General features: G+C 36.9%; 8 protein-coding genes across 8 annotated transcripts; 5 read left to right on the forward strand and 3 right to left on the reverse strand.

Annotated features, from left to right (window-relative positions):
* Positions 1 to 5,328: 5,328 nt before the first annotated feature.
* SAPINGB_P004726 (uncharacterized protein) lies at positions 5,329 to 6,843 on the forward strand (the record flags this gene model as incomplete). The annotated part of the gene is made up of 1 exon (XM_031999441.1): positions 5,329 to 6,843. The coding sequence occupies one exon, from the start codon at positions 5,329 to 5,331 to the stop codon at positions 6,841 to 6,843; it is 1,515 nt and encodes a 504-aa protein (XP_031855332.1).
* A 65-nt stretch (positions 6,844 to 6,908) lies between these two features.
* On the reverse strand, positions 6,909 to 7,835 carry SAPINGB_P004727 (uncharacterized protein; the record flags this gene model as incomplete). Its single annotated transcript, XM_031999442.1, has 1 exon — positions 6,909 to 7,835. One exon carries the CDS (start codon positions 7,833 to 7,835, stop codon positions 6,909 to 6,911), a length of 927 nt encoding a protein of 308 aa, XP_031855333.1.
* A 241-nt stretch (positions 7,836 to 8,076) lies between these two features.
* SAPINGB_P004728 (uncharacterized protein) lies at positions 8,077 to 8,431 on the forward strand (the record flags this gene model as incomplete). The annotated part of the gene is made up of 2 exons (XM_031999443.1): positions 8,077 to 8,111; positions 8,176 to 8,431. 2 exons carry the CDS (start codon positions 8,077 to 8,079, stop codon positions 8,429 to 8,431), a joined length of 291 nt encoding a protein of 96 aa, XP_031855334.1.
* Positions 8,432 to 8,703: 272 nt separating this feature from the next.
* Positions 8,704 to 10,047, forward strand: SAPINGB_P004729 (uncharacterized protein; the record flags this gene model as incomplete). The annotated part of the gene is made up of 1 exon (XM_031999444.1): positions 8,704 to 10,047. One exon carries the CDS (start codon positions 8,704 to 8,706, stop codon positions 10,045 to 10,047), a length of 1,344 nt encoding a protein of 447 aa, XP_031855335.1.
* Positions 10,048 to 10,511: 464 nt separating this feature from the next.
* Positions 10,512 to 12,500, forward strand: SAPINGB_P004730 (uncharacterized protein; the record flags this gene model as incomplete). The annotated part of the gene is made up of 1 exon (XM_031999445.1): positions 10,512 to 12,500. One exon carries the CDS (start codon positions 10,512 to 10,514, stop codon positions 12,498 to 12,500), a length of 1,989 nt encoding a protein of 662 aa, XP_031855336.1.
* Positions 12,501 to 12,586: 86 nt separating this feature from the next.
* On the reverse strand, positions 12,587 to 13,955 carry SAPINGB_P004731 (uncharacterized protein; the record flags this gene model as incomplete). The annotated part of the gene is made up of 3 exons (XM_031999446.1): positions 12,587 to 13,677; positions 13,735 to 13,824; positions 13,886 to 13,955. The coding sequence occupies 3 exons, from the start codon at positions 13,953 to 13,955 to the stop codon at positions 12,587 to 12,589; spliced, it is 1,251 nt and encodes a 416-aa protein (XP_031855337.1).
* A 2,791-nt stretch (positions 13,956 to 16,746) lies between these two features.
* On the reverse strand, positions 16,747 to 17,715 carry SAPINGB_P004732 (uncharacterized protein; the record flags this gene model as incomplete). Its single annotated transcript, XM_031999447.1, has 1 exon — positions 16,747 to 17,715. The coding sequence occupies one exon, from the start codon at positions 17,713 to 17,715 to the stop codon at positions 16,747 to 16,749; it is 969 nt and encodes a 322-aa protein (XP_031855338.1).
* Positions 17,716 to 20,067: 2,352 nt separating this feature from the next.
* On the forward strand, positions 20,068 to 21,482 carry SAPINGB_P004733 (uncharacterized protein; the record flags this gene model as incomplete). Its single annotated transcript, XM_031999448.1, has 2 exons — positions 20,068 to 20,109; positions 20,175 to 21,482. The coding sequence occupies 2 exons, from the start codon at positions 20,068 to 20,070 to the stop codon at positions 21,480 to 21,482; spliced, it is 1,350 nt and encodes a 449-aa protein (XP_031855339.1).
* Between the last annotated feature and the right edge of the window lie 106 nt (positions 21,483 to 21,588).

The following is a 21,588-nucleotide window of genomic DNA, read 5'->3' on the forward strand; positions in this document are numbered from 1 at the left end:
ATACACCATAATCATCATCAGCTCATTTTTCAAAATGATGGAAGACCTCATAGACCCAAGAAATTTACCAGAAAACCGTTAAAAAGATTGTGACTTGTTAAGGTGATCTGCAGTTTAAAATATAAGCAAATCAATATCACGTAGTGGGATACTAGCTTGAAGATGGCTGATATCATTATATCTTCCAGCCTCATACCGTTGGGGAATGAGAGGCATATCATTTAATCATTATCAAGAAGAGAGTTGTTGATAGACTTGCTGAGGAAATAGATAAAAGAACCAGCAAAGATTTTTATGAGGCATACCTTTTTTTTTTAATGAAAAAGAGTTAATGATTTTGAGGAGAATACTGATTTGAATAGTTGTGGAAGGTCTTTTTTTTTGGAGGTTTAAGAGCTGTGACATTGTAGATAACGGTTAATCGGATTTATTTTCTTAATACAGGGTAATGGTTCCCAGAGTATCATATTATTCAAAACTTGCAAAGTCCTTTAAAGGACTTCTATATAGAAAAAAAAAAAAAAAAAAAAAAAAAAAAAAAAAAAAAACAAGTCATTTGGCAAATTAGAAAAAAAACAAGCAAAGAAATAAAGTTGATTTCTGGTTATACTATTAGCTTAATGGGGACGATATGTTTATGCATTTCGAAGATACATATTTTTTAGTCTGTTGATAAATAACAAACAGGTTTTAAGAATTCTGTAGATTTTTCAATTTTTATTTATGAAGAAAACCCTATGATTCAAAAAAAAAAAAAAAAAGACTTCAAAATCAAGCTTTTATTACTCTTTAAGATTTTTGTACACATTATGATAATTAATAACCAATAGTAAATCACATAGTTTATTTTGAGGGCTGTAATACAAAAGGCTCATCATTAGCCTTTTAATTTCTACTGAAAGTCCTTCAAGATAGATGATGAAGTAAATAGTGGGCTTAGAAATCCAGCATTTAACAACATTCATAATTATTGAAAAGGAATTAATTAATTTTTTTACAAGGTAATATTTATATTTTATTTGTATTTATTTTCACTTGGATAGTTTTTTTTTTTATGTTCAAGACCTTCTATTGTAATTTTAGTTTATTTCTTGAAAAAAAAAAAGGGAAAATTTAGCAGTTACTTGCATTAATAATATTGATGAGGAAATGATTGATTTGAATTTTTTTTTTTTTTTTTTGATGCGGTTTACACTTGCAAAATGGAGTTAGTGAATTAGAAGGACCAACATGCTAATATAATTATATTATAATAGAATATTGGATAAACCTTGAGAAAAGAAAGAAAAAAAAGAATTTATATAACATCGATCATTTAAGGTAACGATAAAAAAAAAGTGTGTTCATAGGTGCTTCTTAAACACTAGTGATCAAATGAAAAAAAAAGGTCATTTTTTTATTTAATACAAACAAAACTTGAAAGATAGACATGACTTAGAGAAAAAAAAAATATGAAAAGGACTTTAATGGGAAAATAAAAATTTGAGAGAAAGAATATTTATAGAAGAATGTGAAGAAAAATTCAGGTTAAAGTTGAGAGCCTTTTTTTTTTTTTTTTTTTTCTCCCTACATTAGACTTTTGTTGCACTAATCATGATAAGAACTTAAGATAGAAGTATATTAAATGCTTTATATCAATCAGACCATTAGAATAACCTGGTTCTACATAATTATAAAATTGACGAACTCAAAGTGGCTTTAGTGGGAAGGACAAGAACGCGGAGTGGACAGAAAGAGACGAATGAAAAATTAGAAAAAAAAAATTTTTTTTTTGACAAAAATAATTTTAACAAAAATAATTTTTCACAACAACAACAAGCTTTGAGATAAGAGGTTGGTTGCAACTTTAATATCAAGTATAGTATTTTATCTACCCGTAAGAGATAAACTGATACGAAAACTATCAGGGGTTACGATTGCCCTTTGAAAAAAAAAAAAAAGAGTCAATATCAAAAAATGAGTAATTTACTAATTTATATAAAGTCGTGGCAGTGTGGAATTTGATAGAAAATATCTTCAGTTATTTTTTGTTTAGTACGAAATATTCTTACGATTTCTTTTCATACCCCTTAATACTGACCCAATTAGCTTCAATTTTTATTATATAATTATATATTATTATTATTAATTTTTTTTTTTTTTTTTGACAATAAATAATCATTTCATTTTAATATTTTACCGAAACAAATAACAAATAAGAAAAAAATTAATAATAATAATATTTGAGACTATGAATGAGAAACCAGCCATATGTGTGCATTGTTACCACCGCAAGCATCGACAGCAAGACGAGCTACAGACATGCATTTGTAAGTTTTTGGCAGAATATTAAACACTCGTGGGGTACTCGGACGTAAGCTTAGACAGGAAGCCTGGTTTACCATTGGTGACTGTAGTAGATATATATATATATATATACGTCAGTTTGAAGGCGCGGTAAAAGAAAAAAAAAATAATCATGAAATTCCGGGCAGGAAGGGCCCATCTCATCGAAGGTGCTGTGAAAAAAAAAAATTTCATCATCATCATCATCATCATCATCATCACCACCATTGCTCATAAAACTAAAGTGAACAACATTTTGAAGGACCCATCACATGAATTAGAGGACCAGTTAAAGAAAAATGCACATTACTATAGAAAAGAACCCATTAAATGTTTTTTTTTTTTTTTTTTTTTTTTTTGAAAAGAAGCCCTTAAACTGCACTTTTATTATATAGTGAACATATTAAGAAGGGATGAGAAACATCCTTGATGGGAAAAGGAAATATATTGGACTACATGGGATACCATAATTAATTAAAATAAGAAAGCAAAAACTTTTATTTAAAAATACAAATAATTTTAACAGAAACAAAAAAAAATTATGAAATACACAGACAAAAAAAAAAAGAAAAAAGAAAAACAGCAATCAAAGAGAAGAGACAAGAGCGGGGAAACAAGTAAAACAATCCAGGATAATCTATTTATCCCAAGGACCCACTAGGCTCAATAATACACAAGGTCGTAAAAATATATAATCATGTCGTCATCACGGTCGTTATATCAAGAAGCAAAAGAGTTTTGTTAGTAACCCTTCAAGGTATTGTCGTCATCATGTCATTTCAGTCCCTAAAATAAAATAATAATAAAGAAAAGACATAAGACCAAATATAATTCCTTTTTTTTTTTTTTCTCTTAAAATATGTAAGCATCGTCGTATTGGAATAAAAAAAAGCAATTATTTCTCATTTCCCCAAGTTTTTTTTTTTTCGTATTGTACCGATTTAGCTTGGAAACTAGGACAAAGAGATCCAAGCCATGACATGGTGGGGAGAAAACAAAAAGCGGAGCTCGACGTTGCATGTGGGAGAAAAAAAATAAAACAAAGTTTAAGGAATTGTAATGTTGAAAAGAAAAAGACACTCCGAAAGGGGTCATTCCGAGAAAAATAAGAATGGTATATTCTTAATGACTCCAAAATCAGTGCATGGATTGTGGGCAATTGAGTATTCCAAGAAATTCAATTAAACCAAATCAATTAATCTCCTTAGAGATAACATAAACTGCTTTGCTTAATGCGGTTGTTATCTTCTTCTGAAAAGGGGAAAATGTTTTGTTTGTTGTTTTGTGTGGTCAAGGGATGCAAGGGGTTTTAAAAGCTAGTCCAAGGCGTGGTTATGTCAAAACATAGATCCTAGTCTTTTTGCCGATACCAGTGGAAAACAAGCTAAACTGCAGTCACCGTCATTGGAGATCAAAATCAGGGAGAGATAACACTTTTTTTTTTTTCAAACATAGTTGATATTTCTGGGCGGTTATAAAAAAATAATCAAGAAAAACAAAATTGGTGATGATAGCAATGTCGGTGAGTCATAAGAAAAAAAAAAAGACTCGGGTAGTACCAGAGACATGCATTTTTTTCTGGTTTTATTAAACAACCAAAATGCTGTTGTTTTTTATTAAAAAAAAAAGAACAAAAAAAAGAAAAAAAATTGAAATAAAGCAAACTTAAAATGAGAAAAAAAAAGAGTCATCATGGCCAATCTCCGGCTTTTCGGCAGACGCTACATATGTGATTAAGAAATCGTGGGACATTGTGAAATAAACAAAGTCCTCGAGTGCGATGACAATAGTGAACCTCTGGGGGGTCTCTGTGACCGCAGCTATATTCGACTGTGATTTGTTTGCACATTTTGTGGAGAAACTTATAATGGAGTAAATAAATGTATAATAATTGAAGAAGTGATAACTAGGTTGAAATAAAGAGGTTTGTAGAATCGATATAATTTTAAAAGTTTAAAGATGGAAATTATTAAAAGTAATATGGAAATGTAGAAAAAGAGAAGAAATATTTATTAAAGAAAAATAGAATTGAATGTGGGACATGTCGGATATTTATAATTTTTTTTTTTTAAAAAAAAAGAGCTTATCAGGGTTGAGATGAGAAATTTAAAAAGGTGGAGGGGAAAAAGGGGGAGGGGAGGGAGTGGTTGATATTTGTTGTTGTGGTGAGAGGCTGAAGGTGCGTTTCATGAGTGATTTGGTTTTTAAGTATCGTCATAATAATAATGATAATAATGATAATAATGATAATAATGATAATAATGATAATAATAATAATAATAATAATAATAATAATAATAATAATAATAATAATAATAATAATAATAATAATAATAATAATAATAATAATAATAATAATAATAATAATAATAATAATAATAATAATAATAATAATAATAATAATAATAATAATAATAATAATAATAATAATAATAATAATAATAATAATAATAATAATAATAATAATAATAATAATAATAATAATAATAATAATAATAATAATAATAATAATAATAATAATAATAATAATAATAATAATAATAATAATAATAATAATAATAATAATAATAATAATAATAATAATAATAATAATAATAATAATAATAATAATAATAATAATAATAATATCAGTACTAGTTTGTCAAAAAGTAAATCATAGGGGTGCTGCTTCTGGTGCTGGTTAAAGATATAATATCACTTTTAATATAGTGGTGATTTGATATTTCTGCTTAAATATTTAATACGTCATTTTGGTGATTTTGGTGACCTGCGCGGCTTTTTTTCACAGCTAGTTTACAAGTCAAGAAAAAAAAAAAGAGTTTTAAAAAAAAAAAAAAAAATAAGGTAATCATGACTAATACTTAGATAACAATGTACGGCTATTTTTTTTTTCTCTTTCTCTAAAAAAATTTTTTATCAGTAACTTTGAAAAAAAAAAAAAAAAAAAACCCAAATTTCAATATACAAGATCAACCCATCCACACACACCATTCACACCTCAAAATGGAAAAAGGACGACCAGAAACCAAATCACAAAAGTCTCGCAAGTCAAAAAAGGCTTGGAGAAAAAACATCGATCTTGGCGATGTTGAACAAGGTCTTGACGCTGCTCGTGAGTATGAGCGGGCGTTTGGTGTTAAAGAAGCTGAGATTTCCAAGGCCGAAGACGACTCTCTCTTCACAGTCGATACTGAGGGTGATGTTGGTCTCAAATCCCGACGTGAGCGTGCTGTTAAACCCATGAAGATTGACCAGATTCTTGAAAAAAAATATACAGAGGGCAAGAAGGGCCAAATGTACTCGAACCATCCTGGCCTTAGTAATGCAAACTCAGCCATTCAACAAGTCACGCTGAATAAGAAACTCAACAAAAAACGACACAACGTCAGCTCAAAGGAACTTGAGCGGTTGAAGCGATTGGCTGGTCATACTGATGTAAAGTCTGTATCACTCACACAAGCTGTTGTCGAAAGCTCTGGCTTTCAGGAGGGCCCTATCTATGATGCTTGGGGAAATGACGATGACCAAGACAAAAACATTGATACCTACACAGCTACTCTTAAAAAAACTGCTCCCAGAATACCCGAAAATAAAACCAAGTCTTACGACAATAAAATTGCCAAGCCTCCTAAACACGGCAAGGTCCAGACTTCTGGATCTTTCATTAATGACATAAAGCCATCCACCAGTTTCCTGAAACCTCAAAGTGCACCTTCCACGCTCAGAGAGGCTCCTATCAACATCCACGATCCTGAGGCACGCGAGGAAAGCATTTTGGCAAGCAACAAGACTATCAAGATTCCAGATGCTGGCAAATCATACAACCCTACCATTGAAGACTGGAAAGCTTTGATTGAACTGGAGCACGGCCGCGAAGCCAAGCGTGAAGAAGAACGCAAAGCTCTCGAAGAGCAAAAAGCAAAGATTCAACTGTTGATTGACACATATGATGACAATGGAGAACTTAGTGACGAAGATGACGAAAGTGATGAGGAGGACGACGAGGAAGAAGAAGAAGAAGAGGAATCCAAGGAGGAAGAAGCCGGCAGTCTTTCTGTCAACCCTCCTGTTAAGGCTAAAAAGAAAACTCGCACTCAACGCAACAGACAACGTCGTCACGCTGAAAAGCTGCGTCTGGAGGCTGAGCTTAAGCGTGTGCGTCTCCAACTCAAGCAAATTGAAGATGTACCTGCTCTGCTCGAAGAGATTGAGAAGCAGGTTGAAGAAGCCGAGGCCAACAATGATGAACCGCGCAACTACGATGCCGATGCTAAGCGCCGCCGTGTGACTCTTAAGAAACACGAGCGTATCATTGAGATGCCCTTGGAAATCAAACTCTCTGACGAACTGTCAGATAGTCTGCGCAGTCTCAAGCCTGAGGGCAATCTGGCGCTCGAGCGGTTCCGATCGTTCCAGGAACGTGGCATGATTGAGCTCAAGGGTGACACTCAGTTCAAGAAGCGCAAGGTTGTTTACAAGGAGGTGGAGAAGATGACTTACAAGTACCTGTTTGATTGATTTTTATAATAATAATAATAAAATAGTATAACCTTAGAATAAAAAAAAAGTATTGATTTTTAAAACTAAAACCCGTATTTAGAACCAACCTCCTTTTTGGTCCGCTTTTGCTGCGCATACATCTCCTGAAGCCCTGCTTGGTTCTGCTGCGCCGACCGAATAAGACTGCTCAACTGGTGCTGCTGCCTACTTGATCCGACTGCCTTGACTGGTCGCTTAATATCTTCGGACATGTTTCCATGGGCCATGTTTTCAGCATAAAACTCATCAACATTAAATTCCACCAATCCACTTGCATCAGGGATCTCGTCACGCCCTCGCTTCCGTGTTCTTTTCCCACTGGTATTTATTATGTTGGTTTCAACAGGAACTTCAGGAATAGCTTGTACAGGATCTTCTACTATTTCAGGGACAAAATTTCCTGGTCTACTGGGTCCAAACTGCTTTGCAGCAAATTGAGAGGATGACCGCACGGGCCGCACAGCTTCTGTGCTTGATATCACGGGTTTATGGGTATCAAAAGAAAACAATGAAGGAATGACAGGCTCCTCAGATTTCTTTTCCGGTAAAGGTGTAACTGAATTTGGCTGAGCATTCTGTGGTATGTTTCTTGACATGTTTATTCGGGGGACACTGTTGGTTGACCCTAGAACACGCTGAGCTGTAGCAGGCTTTGACTGTTCTTGCTGTTGTAGCGACTTTGGCGTTTGTTTCTTTCGATTTTTCGGTGGTGGTAAGAACGATGCTATGGAAACCCGGTCACCATTCTTCGGAGCTTCAACAATATCATCGTTGTTGTCGGTGCTGGGAACATGTATTTCAGGTACATCTTCTGTTGGCAAATCTAAAGTAATGATTTTCTTCTTGCTCTTAGCTTTGGAAACAACATGCTTAGGAAGCTCCTCTACGACCGTAGGTTCTTTGAGATCAGGACTAGTATCGCTGTCGCTGTCGCTGTCGCTGTCGCTGTTGTAGTCGGGTACAAGAGACATGCTATCTAGGAATAAAAAAAATGACGTGTGGGCTCTTGCTTTGCATCTCAAAGAGGCTCCGGCCTTTGGGCTAGCTCATGTGTGCCCGACAAAGGTTACCCGGCCGTGCAAATTTGCCCCGGCCACTCTTTTTCTCTACAATTAAACGTTCCACCCTAACCAAAAAAAAAAAAAAAAATTAAAACCTCCATTCCCCCAAAATCACAAACACTCAACAACAATCACAACCTGCAAAATAACAATGTCGGCCCCAAATGAAAACGGCTACAAGCCTCTGTAGGTTTTTTTTTTTATTTTGCTCAAATTTTCATATATTTTTACTAACTTTTTTTTTTATTAGTCTGCGTACTTCCAAGTACCAGAACCCCGTCAACTACACCATGACACCTGCTGCACTGCGCGCACGCAAGCCCTACTTTTGGAAAAACACCATTGCCTCTATTGTTCTCTTTGGTGTTGTAGGTGGTATTTACTTCTACTCTCTTAATGCTCTTGTTCAAGATGACTTTGGTGACATTCCTGTGCCTCCTATTTCCGACGATAAACTTGCTGAGCTGCGAAGGAAGCGTGATGAGGAGAAGAAGGCCGACCACTAAACCCTCTTTTCTTTTGAACAGAAAAAAAAAGATTAACTTTTCTCCAAAACGACTGGAAATATCCTTAAATTCATTGTAATGACCACAAAACTTGATGTAAATATTGGGCCCATTATTTTTTTTTTATTATTTTGGCCTTTTTTGTTTTCCTGTAGATATAAAATTTCACTTTAAATTAATTCTTTTGTTGCCATCCCTTTGATCACCTTAAATTCCTTAACACCCCTTGGACATAATTCAGATTCGACCTTGAAAAAAAAAAAACACTTCTCATGCGCATGTTTTTCCAGAAAAAAACGGTTCTTATCGTCTTTTTGGCTTTTGTCATTACATACACTCTCTGGTCTTATGTAGACCCTTCCTATGATAATAGCCCGCTCGACGCTCCTCCCATTGTTGACGACTCGGATGACCCGACCGCCAAAAAGACCCCGCTCAAACTCAACAAGGACATTGCTCGGGTACACAAGTCACTCAACCGGCTGGACCGGCTGGCCATAGAGCAGATGCTACCGCCTCCTCCTCCTCAAGCTCAAAATGCGACCCATTTGGTGATTGTCCCAGGCCATGCTGTCTTCATGCCCCGTCGCAGTGTTTCAGTCCCCGAAGATGCTAGCCAGCTCGGTGCGCTTGTCGATGCATATGCCGGCGAATCTCCTCCTGTTAATGTGTTTTCTGGCGGAGATGATGCAATCCAACAACTGGGTGCTGATGATTCGCGTAAATGGCTAGTTGCACCGTTTCAGCGAGGCCAAACTGCCACGTTTATGAAGCACATACAAACAGCAGCAGGTATCACACGAAAAGACAAATCAGCCATTCTTGTGCTTTCTGGAGGACAAACAAACGTGCTTGCAGGACCATACAGTGAGGGTGCCAGTTACTGGAGTCTGGCAGCGCTGGCGCTGAACGAGTACGATCGTCCGCAAAAGGAAACTGAAGATGGCCCCGAGGAAACGTTGGTTAACCGCATGGTTGTCGAGGAACATGCAACTGATTCATATGAAAACCTACTGTTTAGCATTGCACGCTTTAAGGAGTATGTAGGTCAGTACCCGGAGATAATCACTATTGTGGGGCTTGAATTGAAGCGTGAACGGTTTGCAAAAGTTCACAGAGCTGCCATTCGGTTCCCTGCAGCGCATTTCCGGTACGTGGGGGTTGATCCACCCGAGCTTTTTGAAGACCCCGGATCTGTTGAGCAATCACAGCCTCAACAACCGTCTCCAGAATCCGAGCAAAATGAGGGTGAGGAACTTAATCAAGCAAATGAGAAACGGGCTCCCGAGGAGGAAGAAACTGCGGAGCAAAAGGATGGTTCTGCTGCTGGTTCTGCTGCTGCAGAGCCAATCAAGGGGGCCAAATATGCAGCAGCTCTTGAAGGTGAGCGCCAAAATGCACTGCTTCCATTTACAAACGATCCATATGGATGTACTGATCCTGTTTTGACGGCAAAGCGTCGTAAGCGCAATCCATTCCGACGAACCAACCCTTATCTGCTGAGCTGCCCGGAGCTCTATGAGCTTTTTACAGTGTGTGCAAGGGACAATCTTCCCAAGGAAGATGTTTTTGATGCTCTTCCTTGGAACATCAAACCTCCGCAACAAAAGGAATAGAATTTTTTTTTAATTTACTTGTTTTAGATGCCTTTTTCTTTCTTTATTATATATAATATATAAGTATATATATACTTAATTAATGCTTAATAGTTAATGTAACATCATAATGAAGATATTTTTGTAAGTGTAGGAAGATTCATTTAAAATCATTTTTAGTGTCCCAGAAATCAACCAGTTTATTTTGATAATCGTTACTATTTAGAACTCCAAAGAACTTTCAAACTACAGACGTATTAGGTCTTTAAAATAGAGGACTTATCTTCAATTAAGTAATTTGATAATAGTTTTATACTTCATTGGAAGTTACAAACGGTATCTTTTTTTTTTTTTGCCTTGGATGCTTTGAAATTTCCAACCACCCAAATATGACCCAAATACCACCCGACCTAAACTCACCAAGAACTTTTTTTTTCTTCTAGATTGATTTTTATGGACTTTGACCTTTCGAGTATGACTCGGCCATGGCATTATTCACAAACCTTACATTTTATGTCTTCCCAGCACGCACATCTGCTCGCGCATACAAGATCCGGCGAAAAGTCTATGAAACCAATGGGGCCGTAGTCCTAAGCACCCTTGACCCCAAAACATCTCCAAAACCAACTCACATCATTGTTGACTCTGACTGGCTTGCACAACCAGAACGCGTGCGAGGATCTGGATTAGGACATTCGGAAGTGTGGGCCGAACAGAATGGCGATGTGCCTATAGTATGCGACACATGGGTTCTTGAGTGTATGGCTCAGAACAAGATACTTGATGTGGGTCCGTTTCTTTTAAGAGCTACTGAACAAAAGAATGCAGAAACAGAATCTGACTCGGAAACAGAGTCTGATTCCGAGCCCGAGCGGAAACCACAAAAGAAACTTGAGCAAAAACAATTGCATGGAAAGGAACCAGAGCAAAAGATAACCGATCCCGCGCATATATACGATACTGCTCTGGAGGGTGTGCGTACGGGATCAGCTAAAGAAGAAGAATCACCAAATGCAGCGGCTTTACAAGGACTTAAGCGATTACAAGAACATTACAATTCTTTGGATGACCGCTGGCGAGCACTTGGATACACACGTGCCATTTCTGTTCTATCACGAGAAACAACTCCAATCCGAACCTTTCAGGAGGCCCGTGCGTTGCCTGGAATTGGAGCCAGTCTTGCACGAAAGATAGTGGAGCTAGCAGCAGGTCACACGGTTGATCCACCGCTTGTTAGTGCGCTCGATACTGTTGAGATTAAAGCAAACGAGGAGCGTGCGGCGCTTGCCCAGATTCATGGTGTGGGCCCGGCCACGGCGAGAAAATGGCATGCGGCCGGGATCCACACGCTAGCTGATGTGCGCTCGCGGCTATGGGACCAGCTGACGCCTGCACAACAGATTGGATTGGATCATGTTGAAGATTTTGCGGCGCGGATTCCGCGTGAGGAGGTAGAGCAGCATTGGACTATTATCCGCGAAGCAGTGCATGCGGTGGATCCGAGTGCGGAGGCTCTGTGCATGGGCAGTTTCCGGCGAGGGAGTGCTATGTGTGGTGATGTGGATATCGTTATTACTCGTGCTGAGGCCACTGCAGCAGATTTGCGGCGTGTTGTTGCTCGCGTGCTTGTCAAGCTATTTGAATCTGGGTACCTTGTTGCATCTCTTTCAGGGCCCATGCCTGGGGTAGACGGACCTGGGGAATATGATTTTGGCGACGATGGTGACGATGGTGACGATGAGAGTGAATTGTCAGATGAAAGTGATGACGGAAAGGAAGAAGACAATGATGATGAAGGCAAAAAAGGATTCTCTCAATTTTTGGACGAATATTCAAAGGCCACTAGTTCTACCGATTTTTCTTCAATTCCTCCTGCAAAGCGCTTGAAATTGTCCCCTAGTCGGACCACCGAAACTTCTTCTCCGGGGACCCGTGCGGCTGCTGCTTGTACTACTGCCAACTCATCGCCCTCACGTGGGGCCACGAGCCCCAGCCAGCCCTGCGGGTCTCAGCAAAGTTCTCCAGCTTCTTCTTCCAATCTATTCTCACCAAGAATCTCCAATTTTGCTGGATCCAAAAAACCCATTGCCCACAAGCAAAAGTATAGACTTCCAAGACTGTGGATGGGTGCAGGAGTTCTCCCGGAAGGTTCTCAAGGACTGGAATCTGGCCAACCCCCGCGCTGGAGACGCATTGACATTATTATGGTACCCTGGGCTGAGCGTGGAGCCGCCATGTTGCACTACACAGGCAGCGGGCTTTTCAATCGAAGCATGCGAATCGTGGCCATGCAGCGTGGGTACCATCTTAGCAATAAAGGGCTTTATCGAGCTATAGTACCTAAAGGCAGAAAGAGCTCCGGCGTCAAAGTGCGCCTATGCATACCCGAACAATTGGTCGAAGCTACTGACGAATACAAAATCTTTGAAATTTTAGGACTCCCATACCGGCCGCCTAACGAACGCAGCAAATAAATTTATAAAAAAAAACCTGATATATATATTTTTTTGTTTTTTTTTTCTTTACGTAAAACTTTTTCCATCAAATTTCTTTTTTCTTTTTAAGCCTTGTCGGAAAGAGCAGCGACACCTGGAAGGACCTTACCCTCAAGAAGCTCGAGGGAGGCACCGCCACCGGTCGAGACGTGAGAGAGCTTATCTTCGGCACCGTACTTCTTAGCGACGGTGGCAGTGTCACCACCACCGATAATGGCGGTAGCACCACCCTCAACGGCAGCAACAACAGCATCCAGCAGCTTCTTGGTGCCAGTAGCAAAGTTGTCAAACTCGAAAACACCTGGGGGACCGTTCCACAAGATGGTCTTGGCCTTGGCCACAGCGGCAGCGAAAAGCTCAGAGGACTTCTCACCGACGTCAAGGCCCTGCCAGCCATCGGGAATACCCTCAGCATCGGTAGCATAGCCAACCTTAGCGTCCTTGTCAAACTTATCAGCAGTGACGTAGTCAACGGGGAGAACAATCTCGACATTGTTTTCCTTGGCCTTCTTCACGAGATCAGCGACAATCTTGGAGCCAGCCTCGTCAAAAAGAGAGTTGCCAATCTTGACATTCTCAAGGGTCTTCTTAAAGGTAAAAGCCATACCACCACCAATGATGATAGTGTTGACCTTGGGGATAAGGTTATCAATGAGCTGGATCTTGTCGGAAACCTTAGCACCACCGAGAATGGCAAGGAAAGGTCTGTCGGGGTGCTCAAGAGCCTTAGCAAAGTAGGTGAGTTCCTTCTTCACAAGGAAACCGGCAGCACGCTGAGGAAGCTCGACACCGACAACGGAGGAGTGGGCACGGTGGGAGGTGCCAAAGGCGTCATTAACGTAAACATCAGCAAGACGGGTGAGAGACTTGCGGAATTCCTCAACCTTGGCGGGATCAGCCTTCTCCTTGACGCCATTGACCTTTCTAGAACCCTCTTCCTCAATGTGGAAGCGGACATTCTCAAGGAGAATGATTTCACCATCAGTGGCCTTGTTGACGTAGGCCTCAGTCTCAGGGCCGACAGCATCGGGGAGGAAGGTCACCTTCTCACCGAGGAGCTTCTCGAGCTCAGCGGCAACGGGCTTAAGGGAGTACTTGAGGTTGACCTCACCGTTAGGTCTGCCGAGGTGGGAAGCAAGAATGATAGCCTTAGCGCCTAATCGAAAAAGTTAGTTTTTGAATAAGTGGTGAGTAATAGTATTAGCTATCTTACCTTGTTCCTTAGCGTATTTGATAGAGGGGAGAGCGGCAACGATTCTCTGGTTGTTGGTAATGGTAGTACCATCGAGAGGGACGTTGAAATCTGGAGATTTAAAGTGTTAGAAAGATTATAAACAAGTCAATTGAGCAGAATGGAGACTTACCGACTCTGATGAAGACTCTCTTGCCCTTGAGGTCGAGGTCTGTGATGGAAAGCTTATTCTGGAGAGACATTTTGTGAGGAGATGATGTTGATGGAGCGAATTGAATGAAGATTCTTGAGAAGAACGACAAGCGGATTCGGGAAATTGTTAAAGGATATATAAAGTAAAAAGAATTTAAAAAAAAAAAAAGAAAACTGTTAAAGAGTTAAAATAAAATAAAATAAAATAAGAAAAAAAAAAAGAGACAAAAAGGAGAATATTTGCAGGTATTTATACTTTATGGCGGAAACTTCTTGTTCTTGTTGTTCTTCTTTTTGCTTCCTTCTTTCCTTACACTAAACAAACAAACACTCTGGCCGCGCTCTTCCAACTGATGGGCTGATTGATGGGCGGTGGGGGACAAGCCGGCCTATGGGGTGAACGCACGCACGATAATTAGCAGGGAGTATCACGTGAACCATGACAATATGGTACAGTGTTGTAACATATAAGTCACGTGATATTATATTGTGTAACAAATAAAAAATAGTGCCAGCACTTTAAAAAAAATAAAATAAAAATAAAAATTAAATAAAGAAACTTCTGCCTGGCATGTGAGGAAATGGGAAACCAAAACGACGTGCTCAAAACTTAAGAAAAGCTCATTTAATTGGATTCTTAAAGAACCTCTTTGATTATATGAATATATATATTGTAAATAATATATAGAAACAAATGATACTCAATTGATTCTATATATTTCACAATTATTTGTTTGTTTCTTGGCTCTGATTAACTTGTTTTTAAGAAAAAAATAACAGTTCAAGTCAAGTTATGTTCCAGCCAAGTGATAAACCCACGTTGCTTTCAATCATCAAATCTTTTGAAAAAAAAAATAAACAAAACTCGCCATTATTATCACGTAACGCTTTAAAGTAAAAATTCCTTTGTTTAATTTAAATCAATTCTCTAAAAAAACATTGAAACTCTCTTCATTTGATCTTATTTATTACCTTGGGGTTTGTAAGTGACCCTATACACTAAACTATCTCGGCTTCGGCTACTCGAGGTTACCTTCATGGTTATCGTTCGTAACTTAATACTAAATACTAAATACTAAATACTAAACTATATAGATATATATATATATATATATATATAGAATCATGGGCTACATACATGGAATTTGATCGAGGTTTGACCTTTCTTTCTCTCTCTATTCATCACATTCACATACTTTTGTATTACATTAGAAACATTTTATAGTGCAATTTATTTAAGATCCATAAAAACATAGACAAAATAAAAGAGCCTATATTTAATATTGAAATATTATAAAGTTCCTTTAAGATGAAATGCAGATTATTGTTCTAATGTCTAAACATAAAAAAAGACTCTTTTTTTTTCTTTTTTACATCGTAGCATGTCTTTATCAATATAATAAATCCACATGTCTCTCTGCCATTAAACATGTTCCTTTCCTCGGTTTTATATTTAACACTATTCACAAACGATTGGCAACTTTCGATAATAGTTTTAAATAGCTGCAAACTTCTCTTTTAGGGCTTTCCGAAGACCTTGGAATAAGCTCTTTTTTTTTTTTTTTGAGTGGCCTTAAAAATACTTAGCCTGTTTAAGCATAAAACATGGGATTAAAACTCACTATCGTAAAATTAGAGTCAAAACTGAAAGAGGCACAAGTTATTATCAAACTGAACTTCATTCGCTACCCTTGATAAATAATGAAAATCATCGATAATATGTCTACTATGAGAAAAAAAATTTTTTTTTTTTTTTGGTAAATAGTTGGCTTGATTTTCTCTTGAATAATATCTTATATCCTCATAATCAGACAACCGGTAACAAAATGCCGTTATCCCATATATATATAAAAAAAGAAATTAAGTTGTCCCTACTTTCTAGTTCTAACCGATCACCATTTATGAATTGTAATCTTAGAAGGTGAAAGAATAACACGATAAAGCCACTGGTAGTACCAATTTACCTACGAACAAGTACACCACGTTTTAATTTATTTCTTCTTCTTCTTTCTTCTTCTTCTTTTTCTTTTTCTGCTTGCGTGCGTAATCTATTTGAGCTATTCAATTTTTTGTTTCCAGATTATTTAATGCCCATGTATCTTAAAGAAAAAAAAACATTTTTTAAATACCGCGCAGTTTTTCAAATCTCTATCATAAAAAAAATGGAAAGTCTGGAAAACAGAATCGTTCCGGTAACTAACTTTTTTATAATCATGAAACTAATGGAGAGTGCCGCTAAGTACTTTGCTGAAGTATAGCATAGCTTAGCATAGCTTACAAAATGCTTAGTATATATATTACGTTTGGCTATTCACCTTCATATTTCAAAATATAGTTAGTATGGCCCACATTTTCATTTAAATCATTTTTTTCAAGAAAGGTACAAATTTCACAATTTAAAAACATCAATTCAACAATAACTTATCCTACAATCTTATACAAAAATAAGCTTATATCAATATTGATTAAGACCTGTGACAAAGTCATTTCCTTTATCAAAATCAAAATAACTAGCCAATTCTTATAAACCAAAACTTGATAAAAAATTCAGATTAAGATTTGTAGTATTCATACCTTTTTTTTTTCAATCGTATCAGTATTATATAATTTTTTGAGATTCATTTATATTCAAACCAATAATTTGATCTCCTTGCCAAAATCAGCACTCTTTAGGAGAAAAAAAAAAGAATGGATAATTTAAAAAAAAATGAAACCGATAATCCAAGTAAATAAACTTGTACATATCTACATGTAGATATAAGCTAAAAATCGAGGTTTATTTATTTATTTATTTATTTATTAAGGTATCTAAAATAATTTACCTATTCTCTCTTCTACTTATTACAAAGTGATCTGAATGTCAAAAAGAGACTCATCGTAAGTGTTGCATAATTCCGATCTTGTTCCCTTAAAATACTTGTCTAAATTAAAATCAAACTTCACATTCAAATCATCGATAAAAGAAATAACACTATTGAAGTAAATTGTACAAGGTCTTGGGATAAAGGAAAAACAATCAGAGATGGAAAAAGCCTTATCATCAATCAATTTTCCAATGGGACCGGAATCATATGAATTTAAATTGACATCTGTTTCAAAGCTTGCTTTATAAAATAAAATCACATACTTGAGATTCAAAGAATTGCTGTATTCTCCCATTATTTTTTGAAGTGCAAGATTAGGGTATTGGCGCAAAAAGGAATAAGGCGACTTGGCAGATTTACAAGCAACAATGGAAATTTCAATAATGTTATAAGTCAATGCTTGAAGTTGATCAAGCTTCGATAAAGTAGCAAAAAAGGCCTCTTGTAAACACAACATTGTGAAAATTTGTTCTTTATCGTTATTATTGTAATATTTCATCGCTTCAGATAAATATCCCACAGGATCATCATATAAATTAGTGAAAATGTCAACAAGTTGACTATCTTCTGTTGATAAAATTTTAGCGACACAGTCATGCAATTGATGACGACTAACCGTTGGCAAGGCTTTCAATTCTTGAACAACCTTATGAGAGCATTCAAGCTTATGCAAAGCAGATGACGTTTTATCATCAGCGTGTTTCCAAACCATATTAAGATCAACCTCAATCTTTTGAAGATTGGCGAAATATGGGAGAATACGAATAAATTCTTCAAAATACTCCACGGTGTCAATTTTGGGATGAATATTTGTAATACAAGACAATGCTTGTTTAAATGACAAGAAAGAGGGAGGAATAGAACTAGGAATTAATACCAAAACTCTTGCCCTTGGGAATCTAAATTTATTCAAAACTGAAAAGTTGCTCTCAAGATAGATTAACATGGTGAGTTGTGGGATTTTTATAATAATGTCGAGATCGGTAGCCGTAGCTGGCCAAATGGACTCAGACTCATCTTTCAAAGAAATATTTAACAAATTTCAGTTCTTTATTGTCGATGAAAGCTTCATAATTCCTTCAGTTAGGTATTGTGCAATCTCTGAACCAGTCAAATTTTGTGAAGTTATTTCCACGGAATTAAGTAAGGGTGACTTGGAAAACATAGACAACAAAGGTACCACAATGTTTCTCCGGGGGAATGGATATTCTAGTGTGATTCCAATAAACCCATGAATAGTGACAGATTCCAGTAAGGGAAACACCAAGCTTGAAGGTAATTCTGATTCAAAAATATTTTCATAATCTTTGAAATTCACTCGAGTAATGATGCTTGCATTAATTGGTGATGAAAGATCCTGTAGAATGTCTTTACTTTCCTCAGATTCAACCCAAACTGGTAATGAAACTAATACTTTATCTAAAGCAGAAAAGTCTTTAATACTGGAATAAAAGTTAGACTCTATTAATTTTTTCGAAAGATGTAGATTTTGTTGTTCAAGAAAATTAATTTTTTTGACACTAGGATAATCTTTGGCTGAAGCCTTAAAATCTGCAAGGTATTCATCGTATTCGCTATCTTCTATTCCAATAAACAATTCTTCCACTGTTTCATTGGGGAATCACGATGCTTTTTCTGGGTAACTAATGATTCGAAGAGGAACCCCGATAAGCTCGGATGTTTGATCACTTGGTTTCACACTATAGACACAAATAGCTATCTGATAAGCTAAAGGTCTATAGATTTCTAAAGTTTTACGGCACAAGTGACTGACTGACTTGCGCTCAGCATAATTTAAAAACTCTGCAATTTTTTAGTGGATTTCTATAGGCAAAGATTGAAAAGCTCCATTTTTGTTGTCGGAAAATAAAGGAAGAAATGATTGAACAGCTGTCATCCTGTTGATGTCGAATAAAAAAATGAAGAAACTATAGGGTAGTTAATGTTATATATAGTAGACTTATAATTCTAATAAAAAACAATAAAATATTAAATTAAATCAAATTATTTCGTGGAAACATGGTATGCTGGCACAAGGCAGAGCTGATGTAGCTGAAAAAACAACAAAAAAAAAGGAACAATAAAGCGACATATAATTTTGAAATACATGATCCGTAATGTTAAAATCCAAAATTTAAAACCATGAAGCTTGGATAGTTATTTTAAAATCAAGTTAATTTGACAATTTCTACCAGTTTGTCATCGCCAAGTCTATGATATTTTTTTTATTTCTCCAAATTTTAAAATTGATCTACATTACAGTGAGTTAAACTTGGCTTTTTTTTTTTTTTTTGATAAATAGATTATGTCATTTAAAAACTAAACGAATTTGTTACATAATCAACTTATCAAAAAAAAAAAAAAAAAAAAAAAAGTAAATACAATCAATATTGAGGCTCTGAATTGATCCTGACTTTCTTTCATTCAAATACATCGTTTCAATTTTTTTTCCCAGAGAAATTCAACATCAATCCACTATTATCTTCACGCACTTCCCCAGGTCTTTGGCAAGAATTCTTCAATGCATGCAAATACATAAGAACTGTAATAACTTGAGGTAAACCGTCAATCACAGCAGTTAGCTCAGCATCACGAATGATTACAACAATCTATACCCTCTTTCTTAGCAAATTCTTCCACACTGTGATATGTTTTCATAAACTTTTTCATAAACTCTGCATTTTCCAATTGACTCTCACAAAATGACTCATCCAAATATAAATAAAAGAAATCATTAATAATAGCTGTTCTGAAGGCTTTTCCATAAACTGCTCATATCTCAGATAAAACTCGTAGTCAATGAGGCCCTCAATCTATTAGGATTTAGGTAGGCTCAGAAAGCTCTTCTGTATCATTGGAAGAAGCATTTTCCCGCAGAAAAACAAAACTATTGAATTTTTGAGTTTTTAAGTTTTTGAGTTTAAATTATTGGTGGTAGGTTTAGTTAGTTTGAATGATCAAATAACAATTTTAAGATAAGATATTCATTTCCTTTTCAAGTTGCTTCTTTTTAACTACAGCAACTTTGGCGATTGGAAAGATCATTATCTTGCCAGAATTGAAATTTACTTAATTATTACTTTATGATTACTTAATAATAATAACAATAATAGTTGAGTTAATTTTAGCACGTGATTCCACTCATGGTTTTATTTTCAAACGTTCAGCGTCATCATCATCGTCTCAGAAGATCATCCAAAAAAAAAAAATAAATAAAAATAACAAATGTTTATGGAAATTCTCCACTCACTCTATTAACCCGCCACCACTAAACAATCAATATTCTTCAAATTTTTGAATGACAATGCCCTTTTTTTCTAAGTGGTTTCCCTTTAAGTCGGTGCGTATTTTTTTATTCAATTGTTTTGTTTTTTATTTTAAATCATAACTAATGAACATCCTTAGTCCTCATCGCCGCAATCATACGAGCGTGAGCTGGCACAGATTGCGCAAAAAATTAACCAGAACCAGCAACGGGTATACACCTACAACATCCGACAACGCAAGATTGCCGGACTGTTCACTCTCTACTCGATTTTGGTGTATCTTGCTTACCTGGTACTCATTGTATTTACATATTCTACTCAAGGAGCACGGGCTGTGTCCCTGCCTCAGGCTGGAACAGCGGTTGCTACACCTTTTTTCATTTACCTAGTGCGTAGGCTCATCACTTGGTACTTTTCACGCGCAAGTGCTGGAGTGGCTGAGCGCATTAAAGCATTACAGACCGAACAGAAGGAAAAGATTGAAGAACTTAAACAATCGACCAATTTTTACTCCACGAAAGCACTTTTGGAAAGATTTGATTCTACATTTGATGCCAAGCAGCAACAGCAATTACAGCAGCAGCAACTGCAGCAGCAACAGCAACAGCAACAACAACAACAGCAGCATAAAAGACCTGGTCCTAGAAGCCGAGTTGCTTCTTCTTCATCAGGCATAAAAAAGGCAATTCCCCCTGGAGCTGTTCCGACTGGCGAATTGTCATCTTCAGCAGCAACACCATCTGATGGCAACAAACGCAATTCGTTTGCGGTGCAGAATTTTGAGTTTTCGCCTAACCTGCCATTACTTAAGCAAACCTCGGGACAACCGGGCCCAGACTCGGTCCCGACCCAGCCGCAAACCCTTGGTGCAGTGTACAACATTGCATATCAGCCTAAATGGTACGATCGGATTTTGGATGTGATTGTTGGTGAAGACGAGTATAGCCCCAAGTCACGGTACGCGCTCATTTGCAAGAATTGTCACAATCACAACGGGCTTGCGCAACCTGGTGAGCTTCCACAATACGTCGTTTACATTTGCCCACATTGCGGTGCACGCAACGGACAGGAAAAGAAAAAGCGCAGTGTATCGGCAAAGATTGCGGAGCAAAATTTCGAGGATCACCAAAAAGAGTCAACTACGCAAGTAGGTGGTGGGACTCCAGCTGAAAATGTGTCCTCGCTCAAGTTTGATACAAGCGGGTTTGAAGAGCATGATGTAAATGATGACAGCTTATCTGATGGCTACGGAGAAGAAAATAAAGCAGTTAATGGGGAGGATGGCGGGATGACGGAGAAAAGTGTGCCATCGACGCCGCGACATTCTAAACACAAGAAGCGATTGAGCACTAGTGTGGCGGCCTCACTCAAACTGGAGGATGCGGCCGAAGCTGCTGAGAAGGCCACAAGTTCATCTTCTGAGTCTCAACCCCGTCGTCGCAAATAAATCAATGCATATATTAATGGGAAAAGTCATTTGAAAATAAGAGAAAGGAAAAAAAATGAAAAAAAAACCTGTAGTAAGAAGTAAGCCTTAGATATTAGTGTACAAA

The sequence above is a fragment of the Magnusiomyces paraingens genome (assembly GCF_902498895.1).
Source record: "Magnusiomyces paraingens strain CBS 517.90 genome assembly, contig: contig3, whole genome shotgun sequence".
Lineage (NCBI taxonomy): Eukaryota > Fungi > Ascomycota > Dipodascomycetes > Dipodascales > Dipodascaceae > Magnusiomyces > Magnusiomyces paraingens.